The 19,048-nt window shown below is 43.1% G+C and overlaps 1 protein-coding gene across 9 annotated transcripts in view; it reads right to left on the reverse strand.

The window, feature by feature from the left end:
- BLTP1 (bridge-like lipid transfer protein family member 1) overlaps nucleotides 1-19,048 on the reverse strand; it is a 302,200-nt gene that overhangs the window by 119,978 nt on the left and 163,174 nt on the right. For all 9 annotated transcript variants that reach the window (XM_056564084.1, XM_056564133.1, XM_056564123.1 and 6 more), the window contains exons 36-41: nucleotides 18,350-18,561; nucleotides 16,621-16,772; nucleotides 15,449-15,599; nucleotides 14,185-14,337; nucleotides 6,040-6,280; nucleotides 3,231-3,379 (exon numbers count right to left, since the gene is read on the reverse strand). In XM_056564084.1, coding sequence (XP_056420059.1) covers nucleotides 3,231-3,379; nucleotides 6,040-6,280; nucleotides 14,185-14,337; nucleotides 15,449-15,599; nucleotides 16,621-16,772; nucleotides 18,350-18,561 — 1,058 coding nt within the window. The remainder of the gene's footprint in view (nucleotides 1-3,230; nucleotides 3,380-6,039; nucleotides 6,281-14,184; nucleotides 14,338-15,448; nucleotides 15,600-16,620; nucleotides 16,773-18,349; nucleotides 18,562-19,048) is intronic.

A 19,048-nucleotide genomic window follows, 5' to 3' on the forward strand; every position in this document is an offset into this window, starting at 1 on the left:
TTTAGGCACATCAGGTATTTTTGCCATCATCAGTTAACCTTGGCCTCCCTCACTTGGCCTATGTTGTGAGCTGCACTACTGTTAAGTATCAAGCATCAGTTACAAATCCATATATATATATATATATATATATATATATATATATATACACACACACACATTTTATATATATATATATATATATATATATATATATATATATATATATATATATATATATATATAAAACTCAATGTGTGTATGTATGTATGTATTTGTGTATATTCCAGCATCACTTTCAAATGGCTAAATATATTAACATGAAACTTGGTACATGTTACTAATATTTCTACAACAAACATAAGATTTAACCCTTACCCACCCCTATTTGCTAGGGTCATACAAGTCTATGGGAAATGTATGTTAATGCATAACTTCCGTACAGCTGGAGATATTTCTATAATACTTGGTCACATGCTACTTATATGTCAAATAAAAATATATAATAGTTAAATTAACCCTAACCTACCCCCATATGTGAAGGATGGGGTTTTTGTTTCAAGTCCCGTGCAAGTATATGGGACTTCTAGGGCCTTACTCCACAAGCTCTGCTTTTCATCTCCTGGTGAATGTGTCAGTCCAGCAGGCAAGCCACACCCCCCCAATTCCATGACCTCTCTCTCGCAAAGACATTCCCATCCTTTGAGCCACACCCATTTTATTTTCATCTACATCACAACTCAGCCTCACCTGAGGAAGGGATATGAGGAATAAAAAAATGGGGATTAGATATGAGGGCAGGATATGGAGACAGGATATAAGGATGGGATATGAGGATTAGAAATGAGGACGGGATATGAGGTCTGGTTATAAGGAATAGAAATGGGGACAGGATATGGGAATGGGATATGGGAACGGGATATGAGGATTAGAAATGAGGACGGGATATTAGGACGGGATATGGGGACAGGACATGAGGTCAGATATGGGGATGGTATATGAGGACGTGAAATGGGGACAGGATATGAGGACGGGATAAGGATTAGAAATGAAGACGTGATATGGGGACGGGATATGGGGAGGGGATATGAGGACGTGAAATGGGGACAGGATATGGAGACTGGGTAAGAGGTCGAGATATGAGGACAGAATATTAGGTCAGAATATGAGGAGGGGATTTGGAGTCAGGATATGAGGAGAGGATTTGGGGTCTGGATATGATGAGGGGATATGGGGTCAGGATTTAAGAACAGGATATGAGGACAAAAGCTTCCTCCTTTGTTGCTTTTCCTCCACCACAAGGATTAAGTAGGAAAACCCAGGCAGCGGCGGGTACTAAGCTAACGTACCTATAAAACTGATCTTCAGAATCTGCAAAAAACACAGATATTGCACAAACTCCAGCTCACTGCAGGGAGTGGCAAAGATGATTTGTAGTCAGAAATCTTACGCCATATAACTCTCGTTCTTTCTTTCCTGTTCCTCTTCAGACTATTGCTAAGGTGTGGTCTGTGGTGGAGAGCAAATTTCCACAACCACTGGTTTATCCTAGGGCACCCTTGTGGGGGAATGTACATTTACCTCACCTACATGGGTTACAGGAGGCCGGTTTTTGGGGTCCTCATAATGTTAAATTCGTGCTTCACCTGTTTGGGGAAGACCAAGTTTTCTTGTCCTTTTCAGATATGAAGGAACGTTATGGCATCCTTGGAAATGCCTTCTTTAGGTATCTCCAGCTCCGACACGCAGTTCAAGCGCAGTATGGCTACCTGATGTTTACCCCTGTGTTTTCTGAGGTGGAGCTTCTCCTGGGCACTAAGGACCTTTCTAAACCCCTTACTCAAGCTTATGTGCTCCTCCAGACACTGGGACCAAACCCTTCCTTACAAGCCTTCCATAAATGGGTGATGACATCTCTGGATTTGTCTGACAGTCAATGGAAGGAGGTTGAATGTTCCTATTATGCTACTGTGGTCAGTAGTCGAGATATGCTGATACAATCAAGATATGTTCTGAGGTTATATTACACCCCTGCTAAGCTTAAACACATTGGTGTTTCTCAGTCTGATTTATGTATCCGATGCTCTGTGGAAGTTGGTACTTTTCTGCATGCAGTGTGGGAGTGTCCTGTCGTTGCTGTCTTCTGGAGGGAGGTTATGGAGTTTCTTGCTGATAATCTGGACTTTCCTTTTTTTCTTACTCCGGTGGTATGCTTGCTGGAAGTTATTAATGACGTGGTCTCTAGCTCACACCGACGTTTGATGATTCGCTTCCTGCTATTCTGCGCTCGTAAAGGGGTAGTGATAACCTGGAAGGATACTTCCCCTCCCCCGCTGTCTCATTGGCTTAATATGGTCAACAAATATGTCCAGTTGTATCAAGCCCTATATGTGAGTCGCAAGTGCCCTAAGAATTTTGACAGAGTATGAACCCCTTGGCTTCTGCTGGATGTGTCAGCGGACCCTCCAACTAGTTTGTCCCAGTAGGGGGAGGAGCTGGGAGGGGAGGGGTTGGGTTTGCGTGTTTGCGTCTGTGTGCGTGTGTTTGTCCTTGTTGGGCCTCCTCTGGTTCGGTCTCAGATGTGCCCTGCTGCCGCCCACTTTTGTAGATTTGATTCCCTGTCTTTGCTTCACATATAGTCCCCTGGGACCCACGGAGTCTGTTGTTGTTCATGTTTATTATTCCAGCTTGTTGGTGGCGTATGTACGTTAAAAAATGCAAAACTTAAATACTTAAAAAAACAATAAATAAATAAAAAAGATCTTACGCCATCTACAGAAAACTCGAAGCAGCCCGGAGGTAATTTTGTGACAGTAGCAGAAGGTACAGAGCCAAGAATATTTACACTTGTCATCCAGTGCATTGGTGGATTTTTGCTATGCTATGGGACTCCACACAAACTCGAGAATGGGGACCAGACTCTCCCAGCCGAACAGTGACAGGTTAGCATGTGTACCACTTATTCTATGGAGCCACCAAAGATAGCGAAGCACTATTCTTGCATTTCCCAGCACAGCAAGTGCCCAGGATTAGCCAACCCATTTCCTATTATTCCCTTGCCTTTGTGCCCAACCACATACTCCTACCCACTTTCACTGACACAGACTATATTCTTTGCAACTGTATAGTTGTCTTAGCTATATGTAGCATAAATTGAACCAGGAACTTATATTATTAAACTTACATACAACAAGGGGATGTAAAATAAGATTGAGATAGTCAGAATGCATCCAAAAAGAAAAAGAACTCACTTTAATCTTCAGAGCTGAATCAGTATGAGCATGAGACTTCGATAACTTCCTAATAATTTCAGCCCCACTTACAGGGCCAGAAGAAACACCTGCAGGTGGAGGCCGGGTATTGGTCCCTTCGAGAAGCATGGTGTGTTCACTGATCGTAGCTAAACAGAACATCAAAGAAAATGTATGTAAGACAAAGTTAACTAAAGTTAGATGTCTTATCAGCAATGCAGATGGTGTCTTATGTTCCTTGTCTAGTTTCTGTTAAAGGGGTACTCCGCCCCTAGACATCTTATTCCCTATCCAAGGGATAGGGAATAAGATGTGTGATTGCGGTGGTCCCACCGCTGGGAACCCCCGCGATCTCTCCTGCAGCACCCTGTGTCATCCCCGTGATGTCACAGCCTCGGGCCCTGGTGACGTCACGCCTCACCCCCTCGGTGCAAGTCTATGGGAGGGGGGGGGGGCGCCGTAACAACACAATATTGTGGCCCCTGTATCGCCCGTCATCGGGCACGGAGCAAAGTTCGCTCTGTCCAACAGATGACATGGGGTGCTGAAGGAGAGATCGCGGGGGTTCCCATCGGAGGGACCCCCACGATCAGACATCTTATCCCCTATCCTTTGGAAAGGGGATAAGATGTCTAGGGGCAGAGTACCCCTTTAAGTGTAATTACATTAGATCTGGTGAAAAATGAAACAAATCAAGGCAAGTTAAAGCGGTATTCTAAAAACCCTGGCTTGCAGCTCAATTTCCTTGCATTCCCTGCGAGGTCACTTTGACAGAACAGGCACCCTGCAGTGGGGTGCCCACATAATGCCAGGGGAAGAGGGGACTGCTGGGAAACGTAGTTTGAAGACTGTGCCTGGTAGGAAATGGGATCATTAAAAACAGAGCACTTTTGCAACAGCTGGAGACACATTGGTTGTGAAACAGAGTTTGTATCCTAACTCAGTGTTTCGCAACCAGTGTGCTCCAGTTGTTGCCAAACTAGAACGCACAGCATGTACAGTCTCTCAGTGCATGCTAGGAGATGTATGTTTGCAACAGCTGGAGGCACACTGGTTGCAAAACACTGAGTTAGGATACAAACTCTGTTTCACAACCAATGTGTCTCCGGGTGTTGCAAAACTGCAACAATCAGCATGCATTTACAGTCAAAGGGCATGCTGAGAGTTGTAGTTTTGCAACAGCTGGAGGCACACTGCTACAACTCCCAGCATGCCCTTTGGTAGTCTGTGAATGTTGGGAGTTGTAGTTATGCAACAGCTGGATGCACACTTTTTCATAGAAAAAATCTGCCTCCAGCTGTTGCATAACTACAACCCCAAGCATGCACAGACTACCAAAGGGTATGCCGGGAGTTGTAGTTGGAACTCCAGCTGTTGCAAAACTACAACTCCCAGCATGCCCTTTGGCTTTGCATGCTGAGAGTTGTTGCTAAGCAACAGCAGGAGGTGAACAGGCCTCACCTTCTGCTGTATCCTGCCGCCGGGACCGCCGCCACCGATCCTGCTTCTCCTGTCGCCACCACCGCACCAGAGGGGACCCACGCTGGACCAGGGAGAGGTAAGAGACCCCCGCTGGCCCCGATCGCCGCCCCGATTATCGCCCAGCAGGGTCGTGATTGGTTGGTCGTTCTGACCGATCAATCACGTGATTGTGAGGTGGCACCCGTGCCACCTCACTCCTGCTGGGTAAGGGTGAATGGGGCTGTCTCGGACAGCCCCATTCCCCCTTTTTCCGGGTCACCAGAGACCCGATTGACCCAGAATCGCCGGTCTGAATCTGAATCGCCGGCGATTTGCGGCGATCGCCGATAGATATCAGCAGTCACCCCGGTCCGGTGTACAGGGTACAGGTATGCCCTTGGTCCCTAAGTACCAGGGAGCAAAGGCGTACCTGTACGCCCTTGGTCCTTAAGGGGTTAATGGCATAAAAAAGAATACAACAATAGAAATAGGGAAAAAAAATGTTGTTCGATGCCAGGTACCACTTTTGCATATATGTGACCTGATGTGGGGGGTGTGGCTGACCACTAGACACCAGGAAATAGCAGCATTTATTGTTTAAATGCCGTGTTCCATATAGATCATGACATAGGAGTGATCTCCAATATCCGCCATAAACGGCAGATGTCTGCTGCTGATAGCAGTGGCCATCTTCCAGTTATGACAAGAACCCGACCCGCGGTCCCGAGTTATGTCCACCCACAGACCCAGTGTATGGTGGACCATAAAATCTGTCACACAAATTCTGGTGTGGTCTTCTCAAAGAGGGTGAAAAACATATTTACTAATGTTCCCACATAAAATGTGGTGGATTTGAGCTCTGGAAAAAGGTGCCAAACTTAGGATAATACCGTCAGGGAAAAAAACTCACAAAAGAAAACTACTTTCTATTATTAGTGAATGTGAGCCCATATTATTTTTCAGACAAGTGTCAAGGTGGTGGTACCAATCTATTAAAGTGCCAGAGCCCTGCATGTCTCTTAGCTCCCCATCAACTACCTAAGCGCTATACTACAGTGTCTACAGCAAAAAGAGCTGACAGATTCCTGTTAATTGGCTCAACCCAAACAAAATATAGTTAGTAATTGATAAACATTAATAGTTTCCTATTTTATCATTTAGGATATAAACACTGAGAATTATTTTTTACTGTAGTCATGGCTGGGACAATGTATTTTGGTGCACTATGCACAAAAAATAAATGGTGCAAACATCTAAGGCCCACCAGTGACATCACTAAGGTCTATAAAGATATATATTTGCCTGACACTGCCATATGTATAAACTAGAGGACATGAATGTAACATACCTGCATCAAACTCAAACTCAGCACCATCTGCACTGGTATCACTCTGCAGAGCTCCACCATTCTCCAAACCATTCAGATCATCCTCATCTCTCCTCAGAGTATTTAGTGGTTTCATTGGCTGGGTTGGTCTGACCAAACGTACCCCCTTAAAAGCTGGAGTGACAACAATAAACTTCATCCACTGCCTAGCCAGGGCAACAAGACCTTTTTTCAATGTGACAAGGGCAGGGAGACCATCACTCTACAAGAAATAAAAGAAATACTATTATTAATCTTGTTATGATGAATAGAGATAAACATTTTTCCAAATGCAAAAATATTATATATTAATACACCAATCCAAGCCATAACATTAAAGGAAATCTGTCATCAGTGTCACCTGCACTAACCTATCGGTACAGACAGGTCGTGCAGGTGACACTGATGCTTAAAAACTAAACCCCAGGGCTGTAGCCCGGGGTGAAAAACACCTCTATTAACAAGCCCCTCTAAAAATTAACTTTTATTGATACATGTAAAAAATATATAATCCCAGAAAAAATATTTTAAAAGCCAGCGCTATCAGGGATAATAACTGTATAAGCGGAGCCCTAGAGCCTCCAAAATAAAGGGTACTGCAGTAACCCTAAATCCCTGTAAGCTCTACAATTAAAAACAATATATTGCCGCCTCTACATGTTTCGCCGTCTCCACGGCGTTCTCAAGAGGCAAAACAGTGGCAACAACAGTCCAAAATGGCGGAGGGGGCTATTTATAGACGTCCCCTTAGCATCATCAATAGTGGACCTATTATTCCTCCAATCATAATAGTTGTTAGAAATACCTAAATGATAAGCCTATATCTCCTATCACTTCCTAGGTCTACATGGTCCACTTGGCCAATAGTAAATCATTACTGATATGAACATACCTAAGTATCTTCTCCTCATAGGTCCGCATGTCTAGCCCCCTATGTTGTCATCTGTCCGCGCGACACATGCGCGCATCAGCTGATGTAGAACTTATACTTACACGTACATTCCATGAGTCCCTCTGCGATTGCGCCGAGCTGCTTTGTTCCTCCTGCAGCCGCTCCCTATCTTGCGCATGCGCCTAAAGTACGTATTCCGTCGGAACTCTAAATGTCTACTGCGCCTGTGCTGGGACTTATCCTCTAACTCCGTCCGCTACTTACAGTACGCCTGCGCAGGAACTTGTCCTCTGACTACGCTAGTTCCCTGCAATGCGCCTACGCTGGGAAATTATTGCCAATGCACCTTACAATAGGCTATGGTAATATAACAATTATAATTCCCAGCACAGTGACATAATGGGACAATATTCATAGATGACGGCCTTATTAATGATGGCCAAATTAGCATAAACAAATGTATATTAATACCCTGACATGGTTTACAATAGCATAATCTAAAGTGGCCAGATAAGTCTCATACTGCTAAGAGAAAATATATCAATAATAATGTGAACTGCGTTTACTGAAACCAACTGTGTGTACTAATATCCCAAAAGTATCCCATAATAATTATCCACAAATCCAAAAACTATATATGGCTTGAAATAAAAACCCTGAATATATAGCCAATCCATTCCTGTGTATGAATATAATTAAACATAGTACTCTAAAGAAACTGTGATCACCAAATCAATAAAAAAAATATACTCTAAATAATGATCCTATGCAATTACCTAACACCCCAATTTCCATAAAGTTAAAAAATAAAAAACACCAAATAATGCAAAAAAACCCGTCCAAAGGTATAACCCCTCATTATTAATATTTGAGGGCAGTTGTTACCTCTTTCATTTAAAGCATCTATAAATACCCCATATATGGAGTCCTCAGATAACCTATGGTGGTATAACCAATGTTTGAGCCTGCAGCGGGTGAGGCAGTAATGGTCACCCACAATGCCTCACCTCTATTCTCACTCTGTCGACCCAACCAACACCTAATTTTTAAGCACTTTATAGGGGCCAGCGGAGGAGGATAATGGAATACTGATAACCGCCAACAAGGCCAATCTCTTCTCTCACAATATGTGGTACATGAGTGCGTGACATACAACTTATTAATTGTGATTCCTAATTATGCAAGCACATTCCCCGCAGGGACATGAATTATCTGCCATAAGCGACTGTATGAAAAACACTGGGAAACAAATCACTCAAATAACTACTCATAAATTAAAGAAATGCTGCAAATGAAAAGCCCTCATTCAGTCCTATGGGAGATTGACTATGTAACCTCCAAATCCATTTTGCTTCCTCACGGAGCAGGAGATTATCAATGTCGCCTTTACGTGGGCCTAATTTCACTTGACACAGACGCACAAATTGTAAATCTTGTATTCGACCGTCGTGTAATGCCCTCATATGTCTTGAGACCGGTGTATCTTTTCCAGTCCTAATAGAACTCAAATGTTGCGAGATCCTTTCTTCGAAACTCTTGTGTAGTCTTCCCCACATACCACTTGGGGCAGGGGCATTGAGCAATGTACACTATATTGTGAGTACTACAGTTAATAAACTGTCTAATGTCGTACTTATGTCCATCAACTGGATTAATCACCATTTTGCTCTTTTTCACCTGTTGACAGAAGCTACAGTGACCACATGGGTAGCGACCCATTGTTGTGTTCCTTAACCAACATTCTTACCTTCCTACGGGCATCAGATTACTGTGTACCAGTTGATCTTTAATACTGGGGCATCTCCTAAAGGTGACACTGGGAGACTTACCTATCACCTGAGCAAGGTCTAGATCCCGGGTGAGCAGATGCCAATGTCTCCGTAGTATTGCCATCACTTGGTCTGTGTGCCCGTCATATGTCCCTATACATCTGACCTTCTTCGAGGTCTCCACACTTCTGGTGGTAGTTAGAAGGGTATCCCTATCTGAACTACAGGCTCTCTGATACGACCCTCTTCAGATGTATCCTGGGGTAACCCCTCTGTCTAAACCTCCCACAGAGGTTTTGACTTTCCTTTTGAAAGTTAGCTTCCTCTCAGCAATTCCTCCTCGCCCTGAGGTACTGGCCCACGGGATACTCCTTTTTAGAGATCCCGGGTGCCAGCTCCCCCAGTGGAGGAGCGAGTTGGTCGAGGTCTGCTTGAAGAATATATCCATTTGTATACGATTTTGTTCATCATTATAGATGTTTAAATCCAAGAAGTGAATAGATCTTCCCCCGACCTCTGAGGTAAAAGCCATGCCAATGTCATTGTTATTTAGTCTGCTCACAAATTCTTGGTATAGCGTAACCGGACCATCCCACAACATCAGGATGTTATCAATATATCCACTCATATCCACTCACCATCAGGATGTCATCAATATATATATTGATGACGTCCTGATGTTGTGGGATGGTCTGGTTACGCTATACCATGAATTTGGGGCGTATCAGAGAGCCTGTAGTTCGGATAGGGATACCCTTCTAACTACCACCAGAAGTGTGGAGACCTCGAAGAAGGTCAGATGTATAGGGACATATGACGGGCACACAGACCAAGTGATGGCAATACTACGGAGACATTGGCATCTGCTCACCAGAGATCTAGATCTTGCTCAGGTGATAGGTAAGTCTCCCAGTGTCACCTTTAGGAGAGGCCCCAGTATTAAAGATCAACTAGTACACAGTCATCTGATGCCCTTAGGAAGGAAAGAATGTTGGTTAAGGAACACAACAGTGGGTCGCTACCCATGTGGTCACTGTAGCTTCTGTCAACAGGTGAAAAAGAGCAAAATGGTGATTAATCCAGTTGATGGACGTAAGTACGACATTAGACAGTTTATTAACTGTAGTACTCTACTCACAATATAGTGTACATTGCTCAATGCCCCTGCCCCAAGTGGTATGTGGGAAAGACTACACAAGAGTTTCGAAAAAGGATCTCGCAACATTTGAGTTCTATTAGGACTGGAAAAAATACACCAGTCTCAAGACATATGAGGGCATTACACGACGGTCGAATACAAGATGTACAATATGTGGGTCTGTGTCAAGTGAAATTAGGCCCACGTAAAGGCAACATTGATAATCTCCTCCTACATGAGGAAGCAAAATGGATTTGGAGGTTACATAGTCAATCTCCCACAGGACTGAATGAGGGCTTTTCATTTGCAGCATTTCTTTAATTTATGAGTAGTTATTTGAGTGATTTGTTTCCCAGTGTTTTTCATACAGTCGCTTATGGCAGATAATTCATGTCCCTGCGGGGAATGTGCTTGCGTAATTAGGAGTCATAATTAATAAGTTGTATGTCACGCACTCATGTACCACATATTGTGAGAGGAGAGGTTGGCCTTGTTGGCTGTTATCAGTATTCCATTCTCCTTCTCCGCTGGCCCCTATAAAGTGCTTAAAAATTAGGTGAGGCATTGTGGTGAGGCATTGTGGGTGACCATTACTGCCCCACCCGCTGCAGGCTCAAACATTGGTTATATCACCATAGGTTATCTGAGAACTCCATATATGGGTATTTATAGATGCTTTAAATTAAAGAGGTAACAACTGCCCCCAAATATTAATAATGAGGGCGCAGTAGACATTTAGTGCATGCGCAAGATACGGAGCGGCTGCAGGAGGAACAGAGCAGCTCGGCGCCAGCGCAGAGGGACTCATGGATTGTGCGTGTAAGTATAAGTTCTACATTAGCTGATGCGCGCATGTGTCGCGCGGACAGATGACAACATAGGGGGCTAGACATGCGGACCTATGAGGAGAAGATACGTAGGTATGTTGACATCAGTAATGATTTACTATTGGCCAAGGGGACCATGTAGACCTAGGAAGTGATAGGAGATATAGGCTTATCATTGGAGTATTTCTAACAACTATTATGATTGGAGGAATAATAGTAGCAAACAAATATGTGGAGGAGGGCTCAACCAAATTACAAAAATACTTTGGGTGCTGCTATTCAGTAATTGAAAACACAGTTTTAACCAACAACAGTAACCACTGCAAAAAGCGCACACCAATTTTGAAATATGTATACTTTATTCTGTTATATCATAACATTAGAAAAAAGAAGAACAAGGGCTAAAATTGATTAAAAACTCTATAAACTAGAGCACACAACATGGGAGAGGGGTCATGAACCCCCCCCCCCCCCCCTCCACACAATCCCGTCTGCATGGTACAAATTATATATAAATAAATCTGACTATGGAAAAAGTTGGCAAAAAATAGTCACTAAATGAAGTGCCAATAACCCTCCTTTATCACAATACACAATAAGTATAAGTAATAATAAATACAGACCAAGTATGAGCCACAACAGACAACAGACAGAGAATTGCTGTACTAATACCAGACGGGATGCCAGAGCCCCACGCGTTCCGTCACACTGTGACTTCCTCAGGGGTGTTGTGAATAACTGCCATGTACCTCTTTTTATATACCTTTTAATAATAACATACCTATCAGGTGTGCATCAGAGTCTCCCATCTGCCGATCCGGGTAGCTGGCGTGGACTTCCTGTCCTCTGCGCCAGTTTCCAGTATTGTGTATGACGAAAAGGCGCCGTAACTACTCATGTGACCGCACTGGTCACATGACCGCAAGATCTCATGCAACAGACCCGCCCGCTCCTAGCTTCAATACAAGCTTCTCTACGATGCGCATTCAGCGCATCGTGTGACGTGACGGCCCACGTGTCTCTAATGAGACCCGTGGGTTAGTCATGTGACCACATATCCATAACAACGAGCGTAAATAAACACAGTGCTAACTAACCCCAAGTACCGGCGCTGCTACAGTGAACATCCCATAATAGGTCCACTATTGATGATGCTAAGGGGATGTCTATAAATAGCCCCCTCCGCCATTTTGGACTGTAGTTGCCACTGTTTTGCCTCTTGAGAACGCCGTGGAAACGGCGAAACATGTGGAGGCAGCAATATAGTGTTTTTAATTGTAGCGCTTACAGGGATTTAGGGTTACTGCAGTACCCTTTATTTTGAAGGCTCTAGGGCTCCGGTTATACAGTTATTATTCCTGATAGCACTGGCTTTTAAAATATTTTTTCTGGGATTATATATTTTTTACATGTATCAATAAAAGTAAATTTTTAGAGGGGCTTGTTAATAGAGGTGTTTTTCACCCCGGGCTACGGCTCTGGGGTTTAGTTATTAAGTGGTAATTTGGCCTCTAACACCCCTGTGGGGGTCATTTTGGTTTATTTATGGTGACACTGATGACAACGATACTTACCTTATTACGTTCCATGCTATTGTTCTCCCACAATCTTCTGACATACCTTTTGTTCCAGGGCCAACTTGGAACATGGGCGGAGCTTAGTGACATCACCACTGCAGTTTGCTAACGGCGGGACCCAGCTAGCAAACAGCAGTGGTTAAAACACCATGATTCATTCTGAAATGTTCATTCGTTTAATAGTTATCCTAGTATTAGGAAGCTGCTGGGAACTGGGCAAGAAGTCACTGGGGGGGCAGCCCTCTCAGCTTCTCTCCACTTTAGTAGCCTTGAGTGACACATCTTTTCCTGTGCACAAATACAGTATAAGAGAAAAAGAACCCCTAAAATGTTCGGACTTTTACTTGGGTATTTCTTGATTAATGACATATAACCCACTACAGGGTAGTTAATGTTATGGAGGTATAAGGGCTGCAGGCCGAGTTTGGGACATGTCTGGAATCTATGGGATTTCACAGTAAGATGCACAGTTATTGCTGTATTTTATTAAATTTAACAATGAACCCAGCATGTTCACATTCTACTGAAGACTCCTGAGTACTGTCCCTTTGTTCTGTACTATACACAGAGAGATACATGACACGTAGGGCTAGCAAGGCGGCCTTGGGACTGTCATAAAGACTACTTTACCCATTCCTGGTGGCTTCTTAAAACTATGGTTTTTCTGAAAAGCCCAAGTGTTTCAGAGTAGACAGTGTATCAGGATTGTGATCCCCTTTGTGTTTCATGCTACCTGCTGTTCAGACACCATGTAACCAATGACAGGTTCCCTTTAAATATAGCATGATTGACAGCACATCTACTTTCATGCCGGTAATAACTTCCTATAAATCCCTGTTGGAGTAGAGCTGCATTCAACTGTTACACAATTAACACCATTTGTCAAACCAGTTAAGATTGTGCCTAGATTAAAATGTAAGAAATACATTGAAACCTCTTTGTACTTACAAGCGATATTTTAATGGGGTGGTCTTCTCAAAGAATATTACCTCTATGCATAATGTATGGTAGACCATAAAATCTGTCACTCGAATTCTGGTGTGGTCCAAAGAGGTTACCGTATTTTTCGTCCTATAGAACGCACCGGCGTATAAGACGCACCCAATTTATAGGTGCAAAATCTAAAAAAATTAAGATTTTGAACCCAATAGTGGTCTTCAACCCGCGGACCTCCAGATGTTGTAAAACTACAACTCCCAGCATGCCCGCACAGCCGTTGGCTGTCAGGGCATGCTGGGAGTTGTAGTTTTGGAACATCTGGAGGTCCGCAGGTTGAAGACCACTGCATAGGAGGTAATACTCACGTGTCCCCGCCGCTCCGGACCCGTCACCGCTGCCCTGGATGTCGCTCCATCGATATCGCCGTGTCCCCATCGCTCCGGAACATCTCTGCTGCCGGACAGGTATCCTCGCTCTCCGTCGCCACCATCACGTCGTTACGCACGCCGACGCACGTACGCGACGACGAGGAAGGAGAGCGCTGGCCATACAGGGGATCCCTGAACGGAGAAGACACAGAGGAGGCAGGTAAGGTCCCTCCCGGTGTCCTGTAAGCACTAACCCGGCTATTCAGTCGGGCTGTTCGGGACCGCCGCGGTGAAATCGCGGCGGTCCCGAACAGCCCGACTGAACAGCCGGGTTAGTGTCACTTTCCCTTCAGACGCGGCGGTCAGCTTTGATCGCCGCGTCTGAAGGGTTAATACAGGGCATCACCGCGATCGGTGATGTCCTTTATTAGCCGCGGGTCCCGGCCGTTGATGGCCGCAGGGACCGCCGCGATAGGGGTGTATTCGCCGTATAAGACGCACCGACTTTTTTCCCCCAGTTTTCGGGAAGAAAAAGTGCGTCTTATATGGTGAAAAATACAGTATATTTTGGAGAAGTTTTATTGTATAAGAAAGCGGAAAACAGCAATAAAACATACCAATGTGGCATCTTCAATGATGGAGTAATTGGCTTCATGTAAGTAGTGATGAAGCAAGTTACAAAGCAGACAGGATGGATTTTCTTGAAGGAAACGTGATTGTTTAGTGAGCCTGTTATACTTGCTTCTCAGGGGATAATGAAGATTTTTATTCTGTAACAAACAATCAAATAGCAACAAAAATAATTAACATTAATCAGTTCTACGTAAAGCTTAAGATAAAAATGACTACTAAAATTATATCTAAATGAGAGCGTTGCTCACTGACAAAGAAAATTCCTATTTCCAGTTTTTAGAAGATGATTTTTTATTTAAGCCTATATTCTGTATAGAACATATTTTTTCAGTTCATATATAAACATAATCTACATTAAAATGTGCACAGAGATCGCTATTATAGATTAGTGTTATAATAGGATCAATAAAAGGAAAGAAATGCAATGCACCAACAAATGTATTCAAGGATGCCCATTTATGACTCAAACACTGAATATCAATCTGTGGTGCAGATAATCAAAGTATGTAAATGTTGGCTACTGTTTGCTGATTTCTTGCAGCTTTTCCTTATTGACCTCAATAAAGAAGGTAAAGAGATCTCATGCAAAAAAACGTATCCCCTATTTGCAGGATAGGGGATAAGTTTTAGATCGCAGGGGGGTCCGAGCACTGGAGCACCGACTCTCCCCATATATCTCTACAGGAGAATGATTCGGCTATCTTCGGCTCCCCCATAGAGATCTATGAAGGGGGCGTGGTGGCCCCCGCTTCAGGCGGGGGTTGTGACAAGCTGATCCAGGGGAAAGTCGGGGCTTCATACAGGGGATTGCTTTGGGGGGGGGGGGAATAAGATAGATAGGGGATAAGTTTTTTTCCATGGAACTACTCCTTTAAAATCTGTAAGCAATGTATTGTGGATTTTGCTGGAGACTACCCACAGCAAAAGCAGCATTTATGGATTTTTTGGCATTTCATAATCCAAAGGAAAATCTACATTGGCAAATCCACACTAAAATTGACACACTTAGGAGCAAATTTTCTTGGTGGATTTCCCTACATGGATTTGTTGTGGAAATTTTCCACAGCAAAGTGAAGTGTGCGCCCATTATTCACACAGATCTATGGAGCAGATCTTCAAGTTAAAGTCTGTGTACAGCTAAGGGTGTAGCTTTGCTTAGAGGCACCCATTTCTACTTTAAAAGGATCTTTTGTATTCCAATGCTGTTTTAGATGTGCATGAGCCGATACAATAAATCACTCCACTCACCTCCAGTGCTTCAGTCATTATACAGCCCATGACAGCACAGACTCTCAAAGTTTCCTCAGTTTCCAGCTTGTTAAGTGAAGATTTCAATTGGTCAATAGGAACCAACCATGCCCCAACCGCCGGGGTTGCAGTACTAAGCAGGTTTAGTTGTCTAAATGTCAAAAAAAGATTTAATATACACAGATTTAAAGAAGCAAAAGCAGTTATTGGAAGGTATATCATTAGATGTTATCACCATCTTATTACAGAGTGAAGGCATATCTCTGTAGGATCTGTAATCACTTTAAATGCGGATGGTGGTCCCAGCTCTAGGCCCCTCACCAATCCTGAGAATGAAGCAGCAGCACTGTGTGCTTTTTACTTTTTGTCCCTGCACAGCTTTACCTTATCCACCAGCTGTGTAGGGACTTGCAGTTCATTCATGTGTGACTAAACCAGCGATGTGGCCCCTGCATTCTCTAACCGAAAATAATTTAATGCCATATCTCATATACACTAAAAATAGAACAATATTTAAGGGAAAAATGCTCACAGCACAGGTACCAACTTGGTAGATTGGTAAGAAAGGTTGTAAAACCTTGTTGAATGTGATTAAAGGTGAACACCACCGGATAGGGCCACAGCTTGGACCTCCCGCAATCTCCGAAACCAGACCCCCGACTCTTTCAGTGAGGAGCATGTGTTTTCTGCCCGTAGGCAGCATGCACTCCATTTATTTGTGCTGTATTCGGTTCTCTTCGGTTCCATAGAAATGAATGGAGCATGTGCCGTCTACCGCATGCGCTCCTCAATGAGAGCAGGGTCCCATTCTAGGGATCGCGGGGGTCCTACCAGTCAGACCCCCCGCAATCAGCTACTTATCCCCTACCTTGTGGATAGGGGATAAGTTAATTTTGGCTGGAGTTCTCCTTTAAAGCCTAAAAGTAACCCTTCACACATAAAATACAATGAAATCTGCAGGCTACATGTTATACAGCAGGAGGAACAGAGTATATTGATATGAATTGTTGTAGGAAAAATGCCTCATCTTCATCTACTGACTCTCTAAACTGTGTGAAACAGTATGTTGAAATCGGTGTTGAGAAAAATGATAAAAAGTTATCATAAAATTAATCAGCACTAACTAGTAGAAAATACAAATTATGATATGATGACTGGACCATTGCACTAACCTGGAAAAAGTAAGAGCTGGAGACCGTACATTTGTTGGAGCTGCAAAGCTAAACCAAATCTCCTTAATAGTTAGCTTCATGCTGCTTGAGTCAGGAGGAGGAGGCATTAGTGGAAGATCTTTTTTCAAGTCATCTGATTCAACACCTTCATCCTACAAGGTAAAAGGAAAAAAAATAGTTAATGGCCAGTAGTGCATATTTAAAGACATTGGAATTAGTATAAGCATAACAGTCCTGTGCACACAGTAGAGCATGTCATTTACTGGTTGTCACACTGAGGATGCTAGAATACTGCTGGCTAGATAGAATTACATGGGAAAGAGAAGAATATGGAGTTCTTACTTAAAGGGAATCAAGTATTAGATTTTTTTTTTTATATTTATTTATTAGTTTTCAATTAAAGAATTAAAGGGGTATTCCAGGCAAAACCTTTTTTTATATATATCAACTGGCTCCGGAAAGTTAAACAGATTTGTAAATTACTTCTATTAAAAAATCTTAATCCTTCCAATAGTTATTAGCTTCTGAAGTTTTCTGTCTATCTGCTCAATGATGATGTCACGTCCCGGGAGCTGTGCATGATGGGAGAATATCCCCATAGGAACTGCACAGCTCCCGGGACGTGAGTGATCAGAGAGCAGTTAGACAGAAAACAACAACTCAACTTCAGAAGCTAATAACTATTGGAAGGATTAAGATTTTTTAATAGAAGTAATTTACAAATCTGTTTAACTTTCTGGAGCCAGTTGATATATAAAAAAGTTTTGGCCTGGAATACCCCTTTAACAATCTACAAATTCAAACATCCCCCCAGTGGCTCACACCACCTCCCCGACAACACCAAAATACAAATTGGTCCTTAATACAGGAGGCATGAACAATCAATAGTAGCAATCCATCTTCCATAGACATCAAGCATTAGCTTTAACCATTTATAACCATAAAATCTTTATCCTTGCCATCATCGGGGGACATTTTGCCCCCCCTCCAGGGATGATGAGGATATGAAGTTATAAAGTCTCCCCCGCCGCCTTGTAAGCAGTTCCCTGGGCGGGGATGTAAACTCACTTGGTCCTGTAGCTCCGGCCGTAGTGACAACCCCTCGGCATGATTGACAGCCTGTATCACTGCTCTACTCTGTCTGCTTAGGCAGCAGAGCTGATATATGTAAAGAAAGAGCAGCAGCATTCACCAGATTGTTGGGAAAAGTCTGAGATGAAATCAGGTGCGAGAAGAGCTTTCGAGCGCTCGCTGGTCCGGTGACAGCTGTTTGACAGGTACGCTGCTTGATCACATAGCAAACAGTTGTCTGATCAAGCAACGTAGCTGCAAAATGGCTGAACTCTGGCATGCAGAGAGAAACAGGAGAGCTCCGGTGACCGCTATTTTGCAGCTACGGTGCTTGTTCACACAACAGTCAGTTGTGTGATCAAAAAGCGTAGCGGCAAAAGAACTGACACTGAACCAGTGAGCTCTCTGGAGGTCTCCTGTTGCTCTCTCCATTCCGGAGTTCATCTTTTAAATGGACATTGAATAAAAGTTCTTAAAGACTTACACAATGATCCGGTGAGTGCCACTGTATTTTCTTTACATATATTGCAATTTAAAGAGTATCTGGGAATATTTGAAGTTAATGACAATAAACTGAAACAATGAAATTTGAACTGAAATATTAGGTTATAATTTATTTACTTCAAAAATAAATCTCCTATAGCTAACATTTACTTACTTGTTCATCAGACACAGAATATCCATTGATATCAGAGGATGGGCTCAAGCCATCACATGGGATATTATCATCAGATACATCAGTGCTATACCCACTTCCAGTAGGTGAATCTGAAGAACCATTAGACTTAAAGTGTCCATTCCGCTCAGTGGTGCTAGATTTCCCCATTACACCAAATGAATTGTACAAGAGAGCCCCAGATTGCCGTCCACCTAAAAAAAGAAACTACTGTTACCTGAATTCATAGGTAGTCATAGGTAGACATAGACCTGGCTCAGACAAACATTTTAATTTGATCATCTTTACATCATAACCATTAAAAAGTTATTTTTTGAAGCTTACTACATTCTGAATGGATGAACACCTGCATTACCATATTTTCAAGTTCTTGGCCCTGAATGCCTAACCTTATGAATATGGAATTTAATTTGGCAAGAAAGATACCCAATGTAGTAACAAAGAGAGACTTCGGGCCTACATATCCATTCTTTAGCTGAAGGGCAACCTTTATATTTACTCAAATACATAAAAAAATGTTGCATTATTATTTAGCACAATGGAGAAGAGGATGATAAACTTGGGGTTGTCTGCATGGATGCGCTGGGCCAACCGGTGACAGAGCTGCTCCGCTCTGGTTAATTGATGGATGTCTTCACAGGGAGACTGATCTCCATTTACTCAGATTTACCTGACAAATGG

The sequence above is a fragment of the Hyla sarda genome, chromosome 1 (genome assembly GCF_029499605.1).
Source record: "Hyla sarda isolate aHylSar1 chromosome 1, aHylSar1.hap1, whole genome shotgun sequence".
NCBI classification, from domain to species: domain Eukaryota; kingdom Metazoa; phylum Chordata; class Amphibia; order Anura; family Hylidae; genus Hyla; species Hyla sarda.